Here is a 20,389-nt window from a genome sequence, read left to right on the forward strand (position 1 = left end):
TATGGACGCAAAGTTTAAAAGCCAGCATCTGTGATGGTATGGAGCTGGGTTAGTGCCAATGGCATGTGCAGCTTACACGTCTGTGAAGCCACCATTAATGCGGAAAGGTACATACAGGTTTTGGAGAAACATATTATTTCATCAAGACAATGCCAAACCATATTCTGCACGTGTTACAACAGTGTGGCTTCTTAGTAAAAGAGTGCGGGTACTAGACTGGCTTGCCTGCAGTCCAGACCTGTCCCCCATTGAAAAAGTGGGGTGCATTATGAAGTGTAAAATACAACAACGGAGACCCCGCTGAAGCTGTACATCAAGCAAGAATGGGAAAGAATTCCACCTACTAATCTTCAACAATTAGTGTCCTCAGTTCCCAAACGTTTATTGAATGTTGTTAAAAGAAAAGGTGATGTAACACAGTGGTAAACATGACCCAGTCCCAGCTTTTTTGGAATGTGTTGCAGCCATAAAATTCCAAGTTAATGATTATTTGCTAAAAACAATAAAGTTCATCAGTTTGAACATTAAATATCTTGTCTTTGTAGTGTATTCAATTAAATATAGGTTGAACATGATTTGCAAATCAATGTATTCTGTTTTTATTTGTTTAACACAACATCCCAACTTCATTGGAATTGGGGTTGTAATTACAGGGATTTAAAAAATGCTTGATCTCCACAGGGGTCTGACTTATTCTGGCCTCCATGACCCCACACATATCAGTCAGATTTGGAGTTAAGATTCTTTTTGAGTGGATGTTGGCATCTTCGTGAATGTTTTTTTTTCAGGCAAACGGGGATGGGAGCAAGATACTGGGGTGGTGTGCGTTGGATTCCACCATTTACAATGGCCTTCATCCTGTCTGTGACATCTAACAGGGCATTTAGACAAGATGAGAGTTTTTGCGTTCAACTTTGCTCCAATGGAGCGGGGAAGCGTGTGGTAGATTACAAGTGCTGCCTCATCTCATTCGTCATTTGTGCCTCCGATTGTTTGGGTGATGTGGTGAGTCCTTCTGCTCGTCGTATCATCTTATGTCTTGTTTCTCCGATTGTTTAGGTACAGCTGAAGACTCCTTCTGCGGCTTTTGCCCTTCAACCACGTTAACAACGGCAATGCTTTTCTTTTGTGCTGCTGAATGACGTACACAAAACATGTTGGCAGTCAGAAACTTAACCCTTTGTTTATTTAGACAGAGTCTGCCTTGTAAAGATGTCTGCGATCCCAAAAATGCAGAAATTGTCAATGAAGCTCACCGATGCAACCATACACAGTTTTCTTAAGCCATTTATTTAGCTGCCTAAGCTTGCTGTAATGTTCCTCTCCAGATCGTACCATTGGGAGAAGTCCACTTATGAAAACTTCAGCATCCAAGCATTTCACTTTTGTTGGGGTATTAATGAAATCTAGTTTCAGCACCTCTGATAGCTGATTGACAACATCCAGGGCCCCTGTGTGTATAATGATATATTTCAGAGTTGGGGGCTTATTCGTGATCTCAAACACCATATCGTTAATAAAACACACTACTTTGGTGTTCTCTCTACCAAAACGTTTCTTCTTTGTCATCTCCATCAACCACCATAAACTATTAACGTTTGAGGTGCCATTTTTTTTTTCTTGCATGATTAATTTCATTCCTTTCAGTGGTGGTAGGGGATGAGCCTTCTTTGCCAGGGTCTTGTAAAAGTGGCTCATCTGTTTGTTAGTCTGATGTTTTGCATTGACTTGCTTCGTCTTTTTTTACCCTTCACTGTAGCGACCGTCCACGGCCACTCTAGGGGTTGAAGAAGCACTCAACACAGGCCAGCCGGATTCCCAGTAATCTGTCAGTGGTCTGTCCTCCCTTTTGGCTGCTGTCCCAGTAAATTCCAGGGAGAACTGCTACATGATCCATTACCGTTTATGTAGCTAACTCGCTGTCTGTTAGTCTGCTCCTGCTCACCATTTTGATACATCAGTAGAGTGGTTTCATTCCTCGACTGTCCATTTACCTCCACAAACACTGTGAATTTTCGTTTCCAGGACTACCATTTTCTGTAGCAGTTTGTGATAGTCTTCAGTGGAAAAGGGGGGCATCTTGTTGCTGGTCTATTTGCTAATAGCATGCTTGTGCTATTTAGCAGGCCACACTCACGTAATGGTGAGGGGGTTTCAAAACATTTTGGAATATAGCAATGACTGACTATCTACAAAAAGTACGGTCCCATTGGTTTAAAAATATCCAAGAATCGCTGTTTCTAATTTCTTTGGAAGAAGAAAAACAACCTTATTAGCAAGAATTTAGTTTCTTTGTAGAGCTAGAGAAAGCCTATGACAGAGTACCCAGAGAGGAACTGTGGTACTGCATGCGGAAGTCTGGTGTGGCAGAGAAGTATGTTAGAATAATACAGGACATGTACGAGGGCAGCAGAACAGCGGTGAGGTGTACTGTAGGTGTGACAGACGAATTTAAGGTGGAGGTGGGACTACATCAGGGCTCAGCCCCGAGCCCCTTCCTGTTTGCAGTGGTGATGGATAGGCTGACAGATGAGGTTAGACTGGAATCCCCGTGGATCATGATGTTTGCAGATGACATTGTGATCTGCAGTGAAAGCAGGGAGCAGGTGGTGGAACAGTTGGAAAGATGGAGGCATGCACTTGAAAGCAGAGGAATGAAGATTAGCCGAAGTCAGACAGAATATATGTGCATGAATGAGAGGGGTGGTGGGGAAAGAGTGAGGCTACAGGGAGAAGAGAGAGCAAGGGTGGAGGACTTTAAATACTTGGGGTCAACCGTCCAGAGCAATGGTGAGTGTGGTTAGGAAGTGAAGAAACGGGTCCAAGCAGGTTGGAACGGGTGGAGGAAGGTGTCAGGTCTGTTATGTGACAGAGTCTCTGCTAGGATGAAGGGCAAAGTTTATAAAACAGTGGTGAGGCCAGCCATGATGTACGGATTAGAGACAGTGGCACTGAAGAGACAACAGGAAGCAGAGCTGGAGGTGGCGGAAATTAAGATGTTGAGGTTCGCTCTCGGAGTGACCAGGTTGGATAAACTTAGAAATGAGCTCATCAGAGGGACAGCCAAGGTTCGATGTTTTGGAGGCAAAGTTAGAGAGATCAGACTTCGATGGTTTGGACACGTCCAGAGGAGAAATAGTATATTGGTAGAAGGATGATGAGGATGGAGCTGCCTGGCAAGAGAGCTAGAGGAAGACCAAAGAGAAGGTTGATGGATGTTGTGAGGGAAGACATGAGGGCAGTTGGTGTTCGAGAGGAGAATGCAGGAGTTAGGCTTACATGGAAAAGGATGACGCGCTGTGGCGACCCCTAAAGGGACAAGTCGAAAGGAAAAGAAGAAGGCCCCTGTGCTCCTCAAAAATTATTTCGTCTCCCACTTTTCCTGAAATTGGCTGTGCTCCTCGCCAACATTTTTCGTAATGACTGGTTTTGAGAAAGACAAGACGGACTTGTGAATGGATATATTTTCCTTTCACTTGGTGACACTTCAAAATTACATTTCAAGAAAGTGACTAATGTTGCTCATTCATTTTGGCTAACTTGTCGACAAACACGGCCAAAAGCTGTCCTGAGCCTCAACCCTTTTCAAAACAAAAGCATAAACCACCCAAGGCAACAACCTGACAAAAAACGTGCCAGCCGCAGTAATACTAAACTTTGATGTCAAGTAGGGCGCTGCAAAATATCTTCGTGCGGGCCTCAGTTGGCCCCAGGCCATGGGTTTGAAACCCCTCCTTTAGGGTAATCACGGATGACTTCAAATAATAATAAAAATGGATGAACTCTGCTCAGGCGGCGACGGTGGGCTGTCTGGCACATACCAAGTGTTTCGAGCCCCATCACCATCACAAAGACGCCTGGAGCATGACATGTCAAGTAAAAAGAAATAACTTCAGTTGTCCCATAACAGTTTTTATTTGTAATATGTGCTATTTTCAAGCAGTAGTATTTTTAGTGTAAAAAATATTTGTGTTTGGACCAGGCCTTACCTACACCTGTAGAATTATGGTATTATTTTAAGCTTAACTTACTCATAACCAGTAATAACATCTCAATAACAAGTTATAACACCTTTATTGGAATTTCTAAGGGAGAAAAGGTTTGAAGTGAAATGCTCTTACACAAAAACTGCCTGATTAGGGAAAAAAGACATTGGAAGACAAAGAACTAGCATATTTGGCTTGATTTGAGATATTTAGTCTTAGATTTTAGTTTTTGCAGTGTAGAAAAAGAGTATTAGTTTCATTGTTTTTTCTCTTCACAAAACGTGCATGAAACTGAAGAGAAGTGCGCAGCTCAGTGGAAACAAGGCTTGGGTATTAACACAAGTGTTGTTTTCCTCTGGCAGGCATGTTCACATACGATGAACTCACCAAACTCTTTTGGTTCAACCCTTCATCATTTGAAAACGAGGGCCAGTACACGCTGATTGGCATAGTTCTTGGCCTTGCCATCTACAACAACTGCATCCTGGATGTTCACTTTCCAATGGTGGTCTACAGGAAGCTGATGGGCAAGAAAGGAACCTTCAGGGACCTTGCTGATGCCAACCCTGTAAGTGTCCAATTTTCAGTAATTAAAGTTGACTGATGTGATTTACGATCAGCCTTTTTCTGACTTGGGTTGAGCAGATTCTGCACCAGAGCCTGAAGGAACTTCTGGAGTATACAGGCAGTGTGGAAGAGGACATGATGATCACGTTCCAGATTTCTCAGACAGACCTGTTTGGGAACCCACTTATGTATGATTTAAGGGAAAACGGGGATAAAATTCCGGTGACGAATGAAAACCGAAAGGTGAGCCACGCCCATAATCTTGTAACACTGGAACTGGAAAGACAATTCTTTTCTTTGTTTAATGTGTGCAGGAGTTTGTGGCTCAGTATGCAGAATACATGCTGAACAAAAGTGTGGAGAAGCAGTTCAAAGCATTCAGGAGAGGTTTTCACATGGTCACCAACGAGTCGCCACTCAAGTACCTTTTCAGGCCTGAAGAAATTGAACTACTTATATGTGGGAGCAGGGTGAGATCACATATAGAGTACATAATTAAGCTCAACGGCCACTTGATTAGATACACCTGCACCATCTAATGAGGTCTAATTAATAAGCACTATCACAAATTCTGCCTTTAGAAAGTTTTGGCTCTCTGGCTGTTAGACAATATTTTGGTTTATTCTACCAGTGGGATACTTTGAACTTGATTCCTGAGCATGTCTTTGTGCGATCAAGCTCCCCCAAATTCTCCTGTACATCTGGTCGTGACGGGTTTATTTTAGAAAAGAGTTCAAAATCGGTTCACTGTCGGGGGTTAAACCGATAAGTCAACAAGTCCATGCTTAACGCTTGAAGCCGACTAATCACGTTTATCTCGTCTTCCAATTAACTAATTTAGAAATAACGTTTGACGAGCTCGTCCACTCTCACCTGAATATAACACTCTGTGAAGCAGTCTAATGTCCGGCCAACAAGGCGACAGTCTTCATACGTCTGCGCGAGTCAGAGAGGTTGAAATTAAACTGGTGATGGATGAGAATAGAGGTTAGCCTCGCGAGTGGACCTGGTGATGAGGAAAGAGGGGAATGAAGTGAAACTCAAAAATGCCAAAATGTTATGTCCAATAATGTGCAGACACCAACTGTGTGCTAACAAGAACTTTTTAACATTTGCAAAACACGCCACCAACATCATGACACTTGTCGCTTTATGTCACTGCCTACAGGTTTACTGTGCTACAAGGAAAATATTTTATCAAAAATGAGGCTGGGAGCATGGTCATTTGCAAAATTATACAAGCCTATCCTCAAATACAATAAAAAAAAAAAAAAACAAGTAAAATAAAAACAGTGAAACAGAGAAATGCTTAATATTTTGGAGTCTGGCTGCGATGTCCTATCTTACAACACTCAATGCTATGGAAGCACGACCGGCTTGTTGTAGAGAAATGTGTAGGGCTCCCACTAATTACAACCAATATATTCACAGTTTTATTTGTTTCTATGCCGGTATATCAAAATATGTTTTACGTGAAATCGGTCTGTGGTACAAAAAAGGTTGGGGATCTCTGTACTTTGCTGAAAAAATATCAATGACTTCATCGCATCGCTTGATCGACTTTGCCTCGCCTATTGTCACATTAGAGTTGACTAGAAAAAAGTCGTTGCAACCCCTAGCACCCTTTCCTGTCAAACTCGAAGGAGGATGGACGTCACATACTTTGTACTAATTATTGTACTGTGTCTTGATTTGACTCAAGGGTTGAAGATTGTTTGCAGTAAAATATGCTGGAATGGTCTGTTTGTTTAAATAGGAATTGGTGTCAAGGAAACATGAAGTGATACATTTCAAATAAATAACTGCCATACAAACAACTTTTGTATGGCAGGGAGGACCTAAAATTTAGCCTGGGTTGATAGTGGAAGTTACGGAGTCTTCTCCAAGCATACAGGTGCACTTCGGTGCATTTAAAAAAATAAATTAATTAATTTTAAAAAAAAATTAAAAAAAAATCCAGTCATCTGTAAGCTTTTTATTTTTAAGGGTAATGGTGTAAAATGAATTTTAAATTGTTTTGGAATTTTTGTTTTGGGCATATTTGCAGTCTAAACTATTCATATAGGCAAAGGTAAACATTTGCGAGGGCAAATTATTTTTTCTATATATATATTTTTTTTTTCAGCTATTCATGGCAGGGCTCAGTCCCTATTCCCCATGATAGTTGGTGTTTATTATAGTTTGCGCTAATGATGGCGTAAAACAAAAATTTTAGCTGAAGCAAATGTGTTGCATGTGTGTCTGAATTTGGTGGCTAGAGGAGCCTTTATCCCAGGGGTATCAGTCATTTTCATTACAGACCACATCATAGTTATGATTGTGATATCATGTTAATGTATAACCACCTCATCATATTATTACAGTTATGTAATAGGAGTTTGTAATAGCTTTAAAAAAGTGAAAAAAAGTCAAATTTCTGCCAAAATAATAATAATAAATCCACTGAGCAAGAAACATGAAGTAGACTCATTTAATTTGCTTTAGGCCTGGTACACAAAATATTTTTTAATTTATTATTTATTTTTATGACATACCCCACACATAAAGTTGAAATTCTCAGAAGACCTTTTTTCCAGCTATTCCTGTCAATCTTTTCGGCCTGGCATTTAAAATGGCCAGATTAATCAACATGTAAATAAACTTTTCTCTGATTGGATCGCTGCTGTTCTTAATTTACATACGGAAAACAGTATTTCTCTGATTGGTCCTTGGCAATATCGTGGCTTCTTGTGGCGGTCAAGCGATTATAGCAACGTTGTGTTTGGATCCTTCAGTGTGGGGTCTTACTATCAAAACTATCAATCAAGACCTTCACTGTGTAAAACAGAATGAACGAAACCTTGATTTGTTGTCCCACTAATAAGAACATGAGCTGAAAGGGGTCGTGGGTGAATATATATTCACTTGAACATAACCGGCGCGCAACGTTCATCCGTCCCCCACATTTTGGGGAGAATGAGCGCAAACTTCTCTATTTCATCCACAGTTACATTATGAATTATGACGATAGTTAAGTGTTGTTCTAAAACACCATATGTATACTTTATAAACCTGTGGTCTCCAACCTTTTTCCCGCCCCGGGCTGGTTCATGCTGTTACATGTGTTTCGCGGAGTGGCAACTAGGTATCGATGTGGGGGCTCTTTGTTCAGCTGAGTTGTAGGTACGGCACCAACCACGAAGTGGGCAGGTACTTGAATAGTGCTTGATGAAACTTCATCGCAATGACGGAGAATTCAAATCCACCCGTTTTGCAAGCCTGATGCTGTTTATTGCCTATTGCATTCAATTGACAAACCTCACAGCTGTCAAACTTAAACCATGTCACAGACTCATTTTGACCTATGTTATGCATAAAACAGTAGAACAAAATACACTGATGGCATGCGGTCTTTAACAGTTTTGGTCTTATTGTGTCTGGGCTGCTTTGATCGTTTCACCACTGTGCACCACACATAAAGATACTAGATAAAGATAAAGTAAAGATACTCCGAGGGAGAAATCACACATGATCACGTGATTTCACAAAAACAAAGAGGAGCAGACATTTCAGCATATGCGCTGATGTTTACCGAGTGTTTCCGAAGGGACTGGAATGCCTGTCGCCAAAAAAAGTCTTGCTTTGGAAGATACTTGTTGCTGCCTGGGAACTCACTTTTTTACAAAAAAAAAAAAGACCGGGTAAGACATGGTCTATGGTTGTTTTGTTATTGCTGACTTAGGGCACTTCTTGATTGTCTTCATTCTGTTCCAGGTCACAATTCAAGGCGTCATGACTCGGGGAGATGTTGGCTTTCCCCAGACACAAAGATTTTTGGTCGTAAATATTGAACACGTTCAATATTTTAGATTGTTATCCCCGACTCGTTTTGGACCCTATAATCAGAACACATCCACACTTAACACACCTCACACCTACGGATAATCTATGTAAAACATACAACGTCGGGAAGGGGCACAATCGGGACAAAAACAGCCTGATTGTCTTTATGTCTGGGTCACAGAAAATGTGGCAGTCCGGAGCTCGTCTCGTGGCCTTAACTTTGACACCTGTGCATAAACTATTCAATTGTGCAGATTTTCATTGTACAATATGTATAAAGTAAATACTACTAGTACTAAATTTTGAGGTTACAAATGGTGGAGGATGAATTATTTTGCGGAGCGGCAAATTAATATGTTGTTATGACACAAAAGTCTTTACACAAGAAGGGAGCGACATACTATTTTTCATTTGAGTGCTTTTTCAAATTATTTTTCATACATGTTGATTGTAATTATGACTTTTACTGCACTGGCGTAGGATAGTGATAGATAGTTTTGGAATGTAACTCCATCGTAAACGGAGGACCTCCTTTAAATAGCATAAATAAGTGACTCGCGGAGGAAGCTATTATTTAAAAACATTAATTTGCTGTCTGCTACAATTAAATTTCACAAATCCAGGAACTTATTACACGCAGTGTGGTGAATATGTCTAACGGTCTAATAGCTGATACTAATGAGTCTTTTACCATTGTGTTTTGTAGAATATATTGCAGAAAAATGTATTTTTCTTGCGACAAAAAAAAACCAGATGGTCATGGAAAATGTAGTTTCAGAAACAATTGAATTTCTGGTGGGATGAGCTGCAACTGCATTTATAATCAATATGTTTATATTTGTGGTTGTACTTTCCTTTTCTATCGTTTCACAGCATCAAACCAGAGGTGTTTGTAATGTTTTGGTTTCACTATTTAGCTGCTAAAGAGGTGTATATTAGGAAAAACAGTTGCGCCTTAGAGAGAATTAGTGCAGGTGTACCTATTGAGGTGGCCGGTCAGTGTATATTAATGAACCGGTCTGTAGTTTCAAGTTTCTTTTTTGTTCATCGTCCAGAACCTGGATTTCCTGGCACTAGAAGACACAACAGAATATGATGGTGGCTACAACAGAGATTGTCGAATCATCAAGTAAGCTAAATCACCAGCTAATGCGGGTTCCACACCCATCATTTTTCACATCTTAAACGATTTTAAAAATGTAAGAAACCCCACACACGCGGAAAAATGGGCAAATGTGTGCTTATTGTTATTGTGGGTCGAGATAACTAACAGAGGACACCACACACATTATGATATCCCCTCCAACAATTGCAAAAGTCAAAAATTGAAAAGTGACCGATTATTTTCTTTTTTCCTTTTTTTTTTTTTTTTTTTTTTTTTATTCAAAAAAAATGTTTTTTAAAAATGCCAGATTTTTCATACATCGATTTTAGGCAATGATCAAAAATACAAAATTGAAAAGGAAGAAGGAATAAAATTTGATGAACAGTTTAAAATAGTGTGATATTTTGTAATTCAGCTATGCTTTACATTTTCATTTTGTATTAAACTAAAAAATGGGCTGTCTTTTCATGCGGGCCTTGTTTCATTTCATTATCAGAATATGCAGCAAGCCAATATAAAAGTGCAGGCCTTAGTAGTTTGGACATCCATATTTTAGGGACATCCCCTGAGAATCGGGCCCATACTAACCTGAATCAGAAAAGACAAAAAATGCTTACATTGGGCTCGATTATCTAGATGCACGTACTGTAATTTCGCGTGCATAATATGCTCTTGAGTACCCCCAAAATTGACTTTAAAAAAAAAATCAGGAAAACCCTTCTTCCTATGTATAATTCGCACCCATGACTTTCTATCCATCAATCCATCCATTGTGTTCCGCTTATCCGAGGTCGGGTCGTGGGGGCAGTAGTTTTAGCAGGGACGCCCAGACTTCCCTCACCCCAGCCACTTCATCCAGCTCTTCCGGGGGGATCCCGAGGCGTTCCCAGGCCAGCCGAAAGACGTAGTCTCTCCAGCGTGTCCTGGGTCGTCCCCGGGGTCTCCTCCCGGTGGGACGTGCCCGGAACACCTCACCAAGGAGGCGTCCGTGTGGCATCCGAATCAGATGCCCCAGCCACCTCATCTGGCTCCTCTCGATGTGGAGGAGCAGCGGTTATACTCTGAGATCCTCCCGGACGACCGAGCTTCTCACCCTATCTCTAAGGGAGAGCCTGGACACGCTGCGGAGGAAACTCATTTCGGCCGCTTGTATCCGGGATCTTGTTCTTTCGGTCACGACCCACAGCTCGTGACCATAGGTGAGGGTAGGAACGTAGATCGACCGGTAAATCGAGAGCTTTGCCTTTTGGCTTAGCTCAATGGACCGATACAAAGTCGATGCACTGATCTGCCTGTCGATATCCCGTTCCATTCTTCCCTCATTTGTGAACAGGATCCCAAGATACTTGAACTCCTCCACTTGGGGGAGGATCTCATCCCTGACCTGGAGAGGGCCCGCCACTCTTTTCCGACTGAGGACCAAGGTCTCAGATTTGGAGGTGCTGATTCTCATCCCAGCCGCTTCACACTCGGCTCTGAACTGCTCCGATGAGAGTTGGAGATCACGGCTTGATGAAGCCAACAGATCCACATCATCTGCAAAAAGCATAGATGCAATACTGAGGCCACCAAACCAGACCCCCTCTACGCCTCGGCTGCGCCTTGAAATCCTGTCCATAAAAGTTATGAACAGAATCGTGATAAAGGGGAGCCTTGGCGGAGTCCAACCCTCACCGGAAACGAGTCCGACTTACTGCCGGATATGCGGACCAAACTCTGACTCCGGTCGTACAAGGACCTGATACGGGCTGTTCGGTACCCCATACTCCCGAAGCACCCCCCACAGGACTCGCCGAGGGACACGGTCGAACGCCTTCTCCAAGTCCACAAAACACATGTAGACTGGTTGGGCAAACTCCCATGCACCCTCGAGGACCTTGCTGAGGGTGTAGAGCTGGTCCACTGTTCCATGGCCAGGACGGAAACCACACTTGAATCTGAGATTCGACTTACCGATGGACCCTCCTCTCCAGCACCCCTGAATAGACCTTACCAGGGAGGCTGAGGAGTGTGATTTCCCCCTGTAGTTGGAACACACCCTCTGGGCCCCCTTTTTAAAATGGGGGACACCACCCCAGTCTGCCAATCCAGAAGCACTTTCCCCGATGTCCACGCAATGTTGCAGAGGCGTGTCAACCAGAACAGCCCCACAACATCCAGAGCCGTTAGGAACTCTGGGCGAATTTCATCCACCCCCGGGGCCTTGCCACCGAGGAGCTTTTTAACCACCTCGGTGACCTCAACCCCAGAGATAGGAGAGCCTGCCTTAGAGAACCCAGACTCTGTTTCCTCATGGGAAGGCGTGTCCGTGCAATTGAGGAGGTCTTCGAAGTATTCTCCCCACCGGCTCACAACGTCCCGAGTCGAGGTCAGCAGCGCCCCATCCCCACTATACACAGTGTTGCACTGCTTCCCCCTCCTTAAACGCCGGATGGTGGACCAGAATTTCCTCGAAGCAGTCCGGAAGTCTTTCTCCATGGCCTCTCCGACCACCAAAGCTGCATTCCGCTTGGCCACCCATCAGCTGCCTCAGGAGTCCCACAGGCCAAAAAGGCCCGTTAGGACTCCTTCTTCAGCTTCACGGCATCCCACCAACGGGTTCGTGGATTGCCGTCACGACACACACTGACCACCTTACAGCCACAGCTCCGGTCGGCCGCCTTAGCAATGGAAGCGCGGAACATGGTCCACTCGTACTCGATGTCCCCCGCCTCCCTCGGTACATGAGTAAAGTTCCATCGAAGGTGGGAGTTGAAACTCCTTCTGACAGGGGAAGATATTAAGAAAAATAGTTAAGACACAACAAAAGCTGCAGAGAGTGGATGAACTTGATTAAGCTCTTTTACCATTCATATTATTACAACTATTTATGGCATTAGGGAGCTAATTGGGCGGCACGGTGGAACTGGTTAGAGCGTCTGCCTCACAGTTCTGAGGCCCGGGGTTCAAATCCCGGCCCCGCCTGTGTCGAGTTTGCATGTTCTCCCCGTGCCTCTGTGGGTTTTTTCCGGGTACTCCGGTTTCCTCCCACATCCCAAAAAGATGCATGGTAGGTTAATTGACAACTCTAAATTGGCCGTAGGTGTGAATGTGAGTGTGAATGGTTGTTTGTTTGTGTGTGCCCTGCGATTGGCTGGCAACCAGTTCAGGGTGTACCCCGCCTCCGGCCCGATGATAGCTGGGATAGGCTCCAGCACGCCCGTGACCCTTATGAGAAGAAGTGGCTCAGAAAATGGATGGATGGATGGGAGCTAATTGACTTAAAACAGCTTTTTAACAACTATACAACGGCGCTAGGCACGCTGGGAAATCGTCTGATAGTAAGCCGCCATGTTTTTATGTCATCGTGGTGGCGAGCTGTCAGAGGATTTCCCAGCGTGCCAAGCGCCATTGAATAATTGTTAAAATGCTGGTTTTAAGTCAGGTAGTCCCCTAATCCCAAAAATGTTTGTAATAATGTGAATGTTAATCGAGTGTATATGTGTATATTCCCTCTCTGCAGCTTTTTTTGTGTCCACTATTTTTTATTATCTTGCACCAAGAGTGAACGTGTTATCTGGGCACATGACCTCTCGAGCTTTCAGTACATTGTGCAAGCCTGCTAACGTGCCAATGGTCACATGGGAGATGGAAAATATCTTCATAAACCCACAGTGGTAAAACTAAAGACTAGGGTGTGCTACAGTAATACATTTGTTTCTGAAGAACTAGTAAACCTTAGTGTTAATAAAAATACTGGAGTGTCAAAACTATACACTAGGGTGCATCACAGCCTCAATACTTATGCACAATAAAGGAGTAGTTGAATTATAACTGCAATACTGCATATTTTGGTATCAATCCGATATCAAGTCAGTACTGGGCCAGTATTGCTGATACCGATATTTTTCAATAATTGTCAATAATCTGTTTAAGTATTTTTGTGATTTCCATCCATCCATTTTCTACCGCTTATCCGGGTCGGGTCGTGGGGGCAGTAGCTTTAGCAGGGATGCCCAGACTTCCCTCTCCCCAGCCACTTCATCCAGCTCTTCCGGGGGGATCCCGAGGCGTTCCCAGGCCAGCCGAAGGACGTAGTCTCTCCAGCGTGTCCTGGGTCGTCCCCGGGGTCTCCTCCCGGTGGGACGTTCCCGGAACACCTCACCAGGGAGGTGTCCGGGAGGCATCCGAATCAGATGCCCCAGCCACCTCATCTGGCTCCTCTCAATGCGGAGAAGCAGCGGCTCTACTCTGAGATCCTCCCGGATGACCGACCTTCTCACCCCATCTCTAAGGGTGCAGTGTGAGCTGGGCGGTGGCCGAAGGCGGGGACCTTGGCGGTCCGATCCCCGGCTTCAGAAGCTGGCTCTAGGGACGTGGAATGTCACCTCTCTGGCAGGGAAGGAGCCCGAGCTGGTGTGTGAGGTCGAGAAGTTCCGACTAGATTTAGTCGGACTCGCGTTCACACACAGCTTGGGCTCTGGTACCAGTCGTCTTGAGAGGGGTTGGACTCTCTTCCACTCTGGAGTTGCCCACGGTGAGAGGCGCCGAGCAGGTGTGGGTATACTTATTGCCCCCCCGGCTCGGCGCCTGTACGTTGGGGTTCACCCCGGTGGACGAGAGGGTAGCCTCCCTCCGCCTTCGGGTGGGGGGACGGGTCCTGACTGTTGTTTGTGCCTATGCACCAAACAGCAGTTCAGAGTACCCACCCTTTTTGGAGTCCTTGGATGGGGTGCTGGAGAGTGACCCCGCTGGGGACTCCATTGTTCTGTTGGGGGACTTCAATGCTCACGTGGCCCTTTTTAAGAAGGGGGACCGGAGGGTGTGTTCCAACTACAGGGGGATCACACTGCTCAGCCTCCCTGGTAAGGTCTATTCAGGGGTGCTGGAGACGAGGGTCCGTCGGAAGTCGAATCTCAGATTCAGGAGGAGCAGTGTGGTTTTCGTCCTCGCCGTGGAACAGTGGATCAGCTCTACACCCTCGGCAGGGGGTCCTCGAGGGTGCATGGGAGTTCGCCCGACCAGTCTACATGTGTTTTGTGGACTTGGAGAAGGCGTTCGACCGTGTCCCTCGGGGAGTCCTGTGGAGGGTGCTTCGGGAGTATGGGGTACCGAACCCCCTGATACGGGCTGTTCGGTCCCTGTACGACCGGAGTCAGAGTTTGGTCCGCATATCCGCCAAGGCTGCCCTTTGTCGCCGATTCTGTTCATAACTTTTATGGACAGAATTTCTAGGTGCAGCCGCGGCGTAGAGGGGGTCCGGTTTGGTGGCCTTAGTATTGCATCTCTGCTTTTTGCTGATGTGGTTCTGTTGGCTTCATCAAGCCGTGAGCTCCAACTCTCACTGGAGCAGTTCGCAGCCGATTGTGAAGCGGCTGGGATGAGAATCAGCACCTCCAAATCTGAGACCATGGTCCTCAGTCGGCAAAGGGTGGCATGCCCTCTCCAGGTCGGGGATGAGATCCTGCCCCAAGTGGAGGAGTTCAAGTATCTTGGGGTCTTGTTCATGAGTGAGGGAAGAATGGAACGGGAGATCGACAGGTGGATCGGTGAAGCGTCTACAGTGATGCGGACTTTGTATCGGTCCGTTGTGGTCAAGAAGGAGCTAAGCCGAAAGGCGAAGCTCTCAATTTACCGGTCGATCTTCGTTCCTACCCTCACCTATGGTCATGAGCTGTGGGTCGTGACCGAAAGAACAAGATCCCGGATACAAGCGGCCGAAATGAGTTTCCTCCGCAGGGTGTATTTTTGTGATTTAAAAAAATAAATAAATAAATACAAATTATTTTTTAATTATTAAATGTTGAAAGTCAAGGACAGAGTTAGGACAAAGTTTATTGGATGTATCAAACACTTATTATACACACACACACACACACATATATATATATATATATATATATATATATATATATATATATATATATATATATATATATATATATATATATATATATATAAAAATTAGAAACAAAAGAACAGTAACAAAATGTTTCCCTGTTCATTGTCATGTCTGGATTTTTTCTTTAAACAATTCCAGGAAATATATTAATTCAATCAACATTTTAATGGGGTTAATGTACAACATCAAGGTCTTAACATCATTTATACTTTTTAAAAGGAAGGAGGAGCAAAGTGTGCCCTCTCCGCACTGAGACAAAAACAGCCAGTCTCGTTTTGCCTGTTTGATGAAACCGAAGCAGTGCATACTAGAGCGAAACTGAAACTACTGTATCGATATTTCCATGCTAGTAGTGAGCTGATATCTATACTTACTTGGTATCGGTATTATATATTTGGATCGATCCGGCCACCACTAATTAAAACAGTTTAAATGTGAACCTAAATATCATGTAAACCTATTAATCAAAATATTGAAAACTAATTGATGGCTTTTCTAAAACACATCTATTCATATACCTCATTTCCCTGTGAAGGAATTTTCTTTTACCATATGTCTGTGTAATGTGCCTATTACAACTATTGCCTAAACAATGCGCATTATACATGAGAAATTACGGTACCCCGCTTCCGTCACCCTCTACTGACTGACATTTTTTACTTTGTTTTATTCTTTTTTTGGTGCTGGCCGGGTGTTTAGGGAGTTCTGGGAGACATTGCACTCTTTTGGCGAGGAACAGAAGCGCCTGTTCCTTCAGTTCACCACAGGCACTGACAGAGCACCCGTGGGCGGGCTCGGCAAACTGAAGATGATTATCGCCAAGAACGGGCCAGACACAGATCGGTGAGTCCCATAGTCCCACTGCAGTGAAAATGGTTTGAGCATTTATTCTATATCAGATTAACGTCCATGTACTAGTACACTATTTGTACTATTATTATAGTAATAGGGTTACAAAATTCCGGGAAGCGTCGAAGTTGGAAACTTTCCATGTGAATTCATGGGAATAAACCAGGAATTTACTTTCTGTAATTAATCCTGACCAAAACAGCCAGGTTTCATGCAGGTACAGTGGTACGGTGATCAACGAGAGCCCTAACTTATGTTTTTGTGTTGCGAGAGAAAATTTGAGGTACGAGTAAGCGTCATATATGCTGCCACTCGAGTGAAGTGGAAAAAAAGGTACTGCAACAAGGCTCGAATTAAGCGGTCTCGCATCGCAATTTGCGAGTCAAAATTTGCATTTTGCGCCTTATAAAACACATTGAAAAGCAATACTGCGATTCACAGATTGTTTTTCCGCGTTGGCCACGTGACATTCCGCATATAGCTGATTGAATCGCAGAGACTGTCCCAAAAAGCTTCGCAGCAGCCAGTCAAATTGCAGTGGCGCGTGCCCTGGAGCCAGTAATGTTGGAGGAGGGTGTGTCCTGCCACACAAGCGCATGTGAATCCTAACAAAAACATAACATCGTCACTGAAAAGTGAAGCGAAGCCCGGTTGCTATGGCGCAGGAAGCTGAATTGATAAGAAAACTATGAGAGCAAAACATTCAAGAAAACTATGAGAGCAAAAGACATTTCAGACTGAAATGCAAGGCGAGCACCCGTGACATGTCTTCTTCTTTTCCTTTCGGCTTGTCTCGTCAGGGACCGCCGCAGCATGTCATCCTTTTCCATGTAAGCATATCTCCTGCATCCTCCTCTCTAACACCAACTGCCCTCATTTCTTCCCTCACTATATCTATCAACCTTCTCTTTGGTCTTCCTCTGGCCCACTTGCCTGGCAGCTCCATCCTCATCATCCTTCTACCAATGTACTCACTCCCTCTCCTCTGGACGTTTCCAAACCATCGAAGTCTTCTCTCTCTAACTTTGTCTCCAAAACATCTAACCTTGGCCGTCCCTCTGATGAGCTCATTTTATCCAACCTAGTCACTCCTAAAGAGAACCTCAACATCTTAATTTCCGTCACCTCCAGCTCTGCTTCCTGTTGTCTCTTTAGTGCCACTGTTTCTAATCTGTACATCATGGCTTGCCTCACTACTGTTTCATAAACTTTGCCCTTCATCCTACCAGAGACTCTTCTGTCACATAACACACCTGACACCTTCCTCCACCCGTTGCAACCTGCTTGGACTCGTTTCTTCACTTCCTGACCACACTCACCATTGCTCTGGACTGTTGACCAAGTATTTAAAGTCCTCCATTCTCGCTATCTCTTCTCCATGTGTCCTCTCTCTTCCCCCTCCACCCTTTTCATTCATGCACATATAATGTCTTACTTCGGCTAATATGCATTCCTCTGCTTTCCAGTGCATGCCTCCACCTCTCTAACTGTTCCTCCACCTGCTCCCTACTTTCACTGCCGATCATAATGTCATCTGCAAACATCATGGTCCACGGGGACTCTAGACTAACCTCATCTGTCAGCCTATTCATCACCACTGCAAACAGGAAGGGGCTTAGGGCTGATCCCTGATGCAGTCCCACATCCACCTTAAACTCCTCTGTCACACCTACAGCACATCTCCCCACTCTTCTGCTGCCCTCATACATGTCCTGTAAAATTCTAACACTTCTCTGCCACTCCAGACTTCCGCATGCAGTACCACAGTTCCTCTCTGGGTACTCTGTCATAGGCTTTCTCTAGCTCTACAAAGACACAATGTAGCTCCTTCTGACCTTTTCTGTATTCTCCATCAATACCCTCAGGGCAAATAATGCATCTCTGGTATTCTTTCTTGGCTTGAAACCATACTGTTGCTCGCAAATACTCACTTCTATCCTGAGTCTAGCCTCCACTACTCTTTCCCATAACTTCATTGTGTGGCTCATCAACTTTATCCCTCTATAGTTCCCACAGCTCTGCACATCACCTTTGTTCTTAAAAATGGGCACCAGCACACTTTTCCTCCATTCCTCAGGTATCTTCTCACCTGCTAGAATTCTGTTGAACAAGCTGGTCAAAAACTCTACAGCCACCTCTTCTAGATGCTTCCATACCTCCACAGGTATGTCATCAGGACCAACTGCCTTTCCATTTTCATCCTCTTTGGTGCCTTTCTGACTTTTAACATCTTTTCTCTCTCTGATTTTCCTCAGTCATCAACTCCTCAAAGTAATCTTTCCATCGATCCAGCACGCTGCTGGCATCAGTCAACACGTTTCCATCCCTAGCATTAATCATCCTAATCTGCTGCACATCCTTCCCATTTCTATCCCTCTGTCTGGCCAACCTGTATAGATCTTTTTCTCCTTCTTCAGTGTCCAACCTGGCATACATGTCATCATATGCCTCTTTTGGCCTTTGTCACCTCTACCTTTGCTCTACGTCGCATCTCCATGTATTCCTTTCTCCTCTCCTCTCAGTGTCCCACTTCTTATTAGCTAACCTCTTTCCTTGTATGATTTCCTGTACTTTGAGGTTCCAGCACCAAGTCTCCTTCTCTATTTTCCTACCAGAATATACACCAAGTACTCTCCTGTTTCTCTGCTCACCTTGGCTGTAGTGGTCCAGTCTTGTGGAAACTCCTGCTGTCCAGCAAGAGCCTGTCTCACCTCTACCCGAAAAGCCATGCAACACTTTTCCTTTCTCAGCTTCCACCACATGGTTCTCTGCTCTGCCTTTGTATTCTTAATCTTCCTCCCCACCACCAGAATCATTTTACACACTACCATCCGATGCCATCTAGCCATACTCTCCCCTACCACTACCTTACAGTCAGTAACCTCCTTCAGATTACATCGTCTGCACAAGATGTAATTCACCTGCATGCTCCACACTTGTAGGTCACTCTATGTTCCTGCCTCTTCTGGAAGACCGTGTTCACTACAGTCATTTCCATCCTTTTTGCAAAGTCTACCACCATCTGTCCCTCGAGGTTCCTTACCTGGATGCCGAACCCACCCATCACTTCTTCATCATCCCTGTCTCCTTCACCAACATGTCCATTAAAATCTGCATCAATCACGACTCTCTCTCTGTCTGGGATGCTCAGAACTACTTCATCCAGCTCCTTCCAGAATTTCCCTTTCACCTCTAGGTCACATCCTACCTGTGGAGCATAGCCACTAATTACATTATACAAAACACCCTCGATTTCAAGTTTCAGCCACATTACTCGATCTGATACTCTTTTCACCTCCTAAGACATTCTTAGCTAACTCTTGGTTTAAAGTCACCCGTACTCCATTTCTCTTCCCATCTACACCATAGTAAAATGATTTGACACCTGCCCCTAAACTTGTAGCCTTACTGCCTTTCCACCTGCTCTGCTGGACACACAATATATCAACCTTTCTCCAAATCATCAGAATCATCTTTATTTGCCAAGTATGTCAAAAACACAAGGAATTTTTTCTCCGGTAGTTGGAGCCACAACAGTCTGGTGAAGTCAATGGGTCGCAGCCTTGATGCAGTTATTGCGAGTCAGGGTTATACCCCCAAATATTAAATGTTGTTCACTTTAATAATGTCTGTTCCAATACTTTTGCTCACTTAAAAGTGGGTGCCTTCAAACAAAAGGTGCTGTCCTGAGTTGTTTAACACACCTCGATGTAAATACCATGAAATAAAAGCTGGAATTCTGAACTTTTGTCGAATATTCATCTTTTGATCTGAAACCCAAATGTCTTCAGTATACAACAAAAACAAAGGAATTGACCTTGCCGTTACAATACTTTTGAAGGGGACTGACAAACATCACGTTACTTCATACAAGGTGCTTGTGAATTTGCTCAGTGCAGTCACTGTGACATATGGCCAGTATACTACCATTTGATCAGTAAGTGGTTACATTTGGAGTCATGTAGGTGAAAAACATGACAAAGGTGTTCAGAAAGGAATGAGTAAAATGGATCGTGTACCCAAACATTGAAGTGTGTTGGTGGTTTCTTCATTTTACTTTGAACAAACTGAACACTTACTCTTTATACTACTAGATGTTTTGTATTTGTCTTATTCCTGGTCTGAGCTCATAAAAGCCCACCCAGGAATTTACTGTTATGTTGTATGCTAAAATGGTAG

At 44.0% G+C, this 20,389-nt stretch overlaps 1 protein-coding gene across 3 annotated transcripts in view; it reads left to right on the forward strand.

Annotated features, from left to right (window-relative positions):
• The window catches only part of LOC133483474 (ubiquitin-protein ligase E3A), a 41,877-nt gene that overhangs the window by 18,551 nt on the left and 2,937 nt on the right, over positions 1-20,389 (forward strand). For all 3 annotated transcript variants that reach the window (XM_061784786.1, XM_061784795.1, XM_061784802.1), the window contains 5 exons: positions 4,349-4,554; positions 4,632-4,796; positions 4,868-5,023; positions 9,431-9,504; positions 16,061-16,204. In XM_061784786.1, coding sequence (XP_061640770.1) covers positions 4,349-4,554; positions 4,632-4,796; positions 4,868-5,023; positions 9,431-9,504; positions 16,061-16,204 — 745 coding nt within the window. The remainder of the gene's footprint in view (positions 1-4,348; positions 4,555-4,631; positions 4,797-4,867; positions 5,024-9,430; positions 9,505-16,060; positions 16,205-20,389) is intronic.

This window comes from Phyllopteryx taeniolatus, chromosome 1 (assembly GCF_024500385.1).
Source record: "Phyllopteryx taeniolatus isolate TA_2022b chromosome 1, UOR_Ptae_1.2, whole genome shotgun sequence".
In the NCBI taxonomy this organism is placed as follows: domain Eukaryota; kingdom Metazoa; phylum Chordata; class Actinopteri; order Syngnathiformes; family Syngnathidae; genus Phyllopteryx; species Phyllopteryx taeniolatus.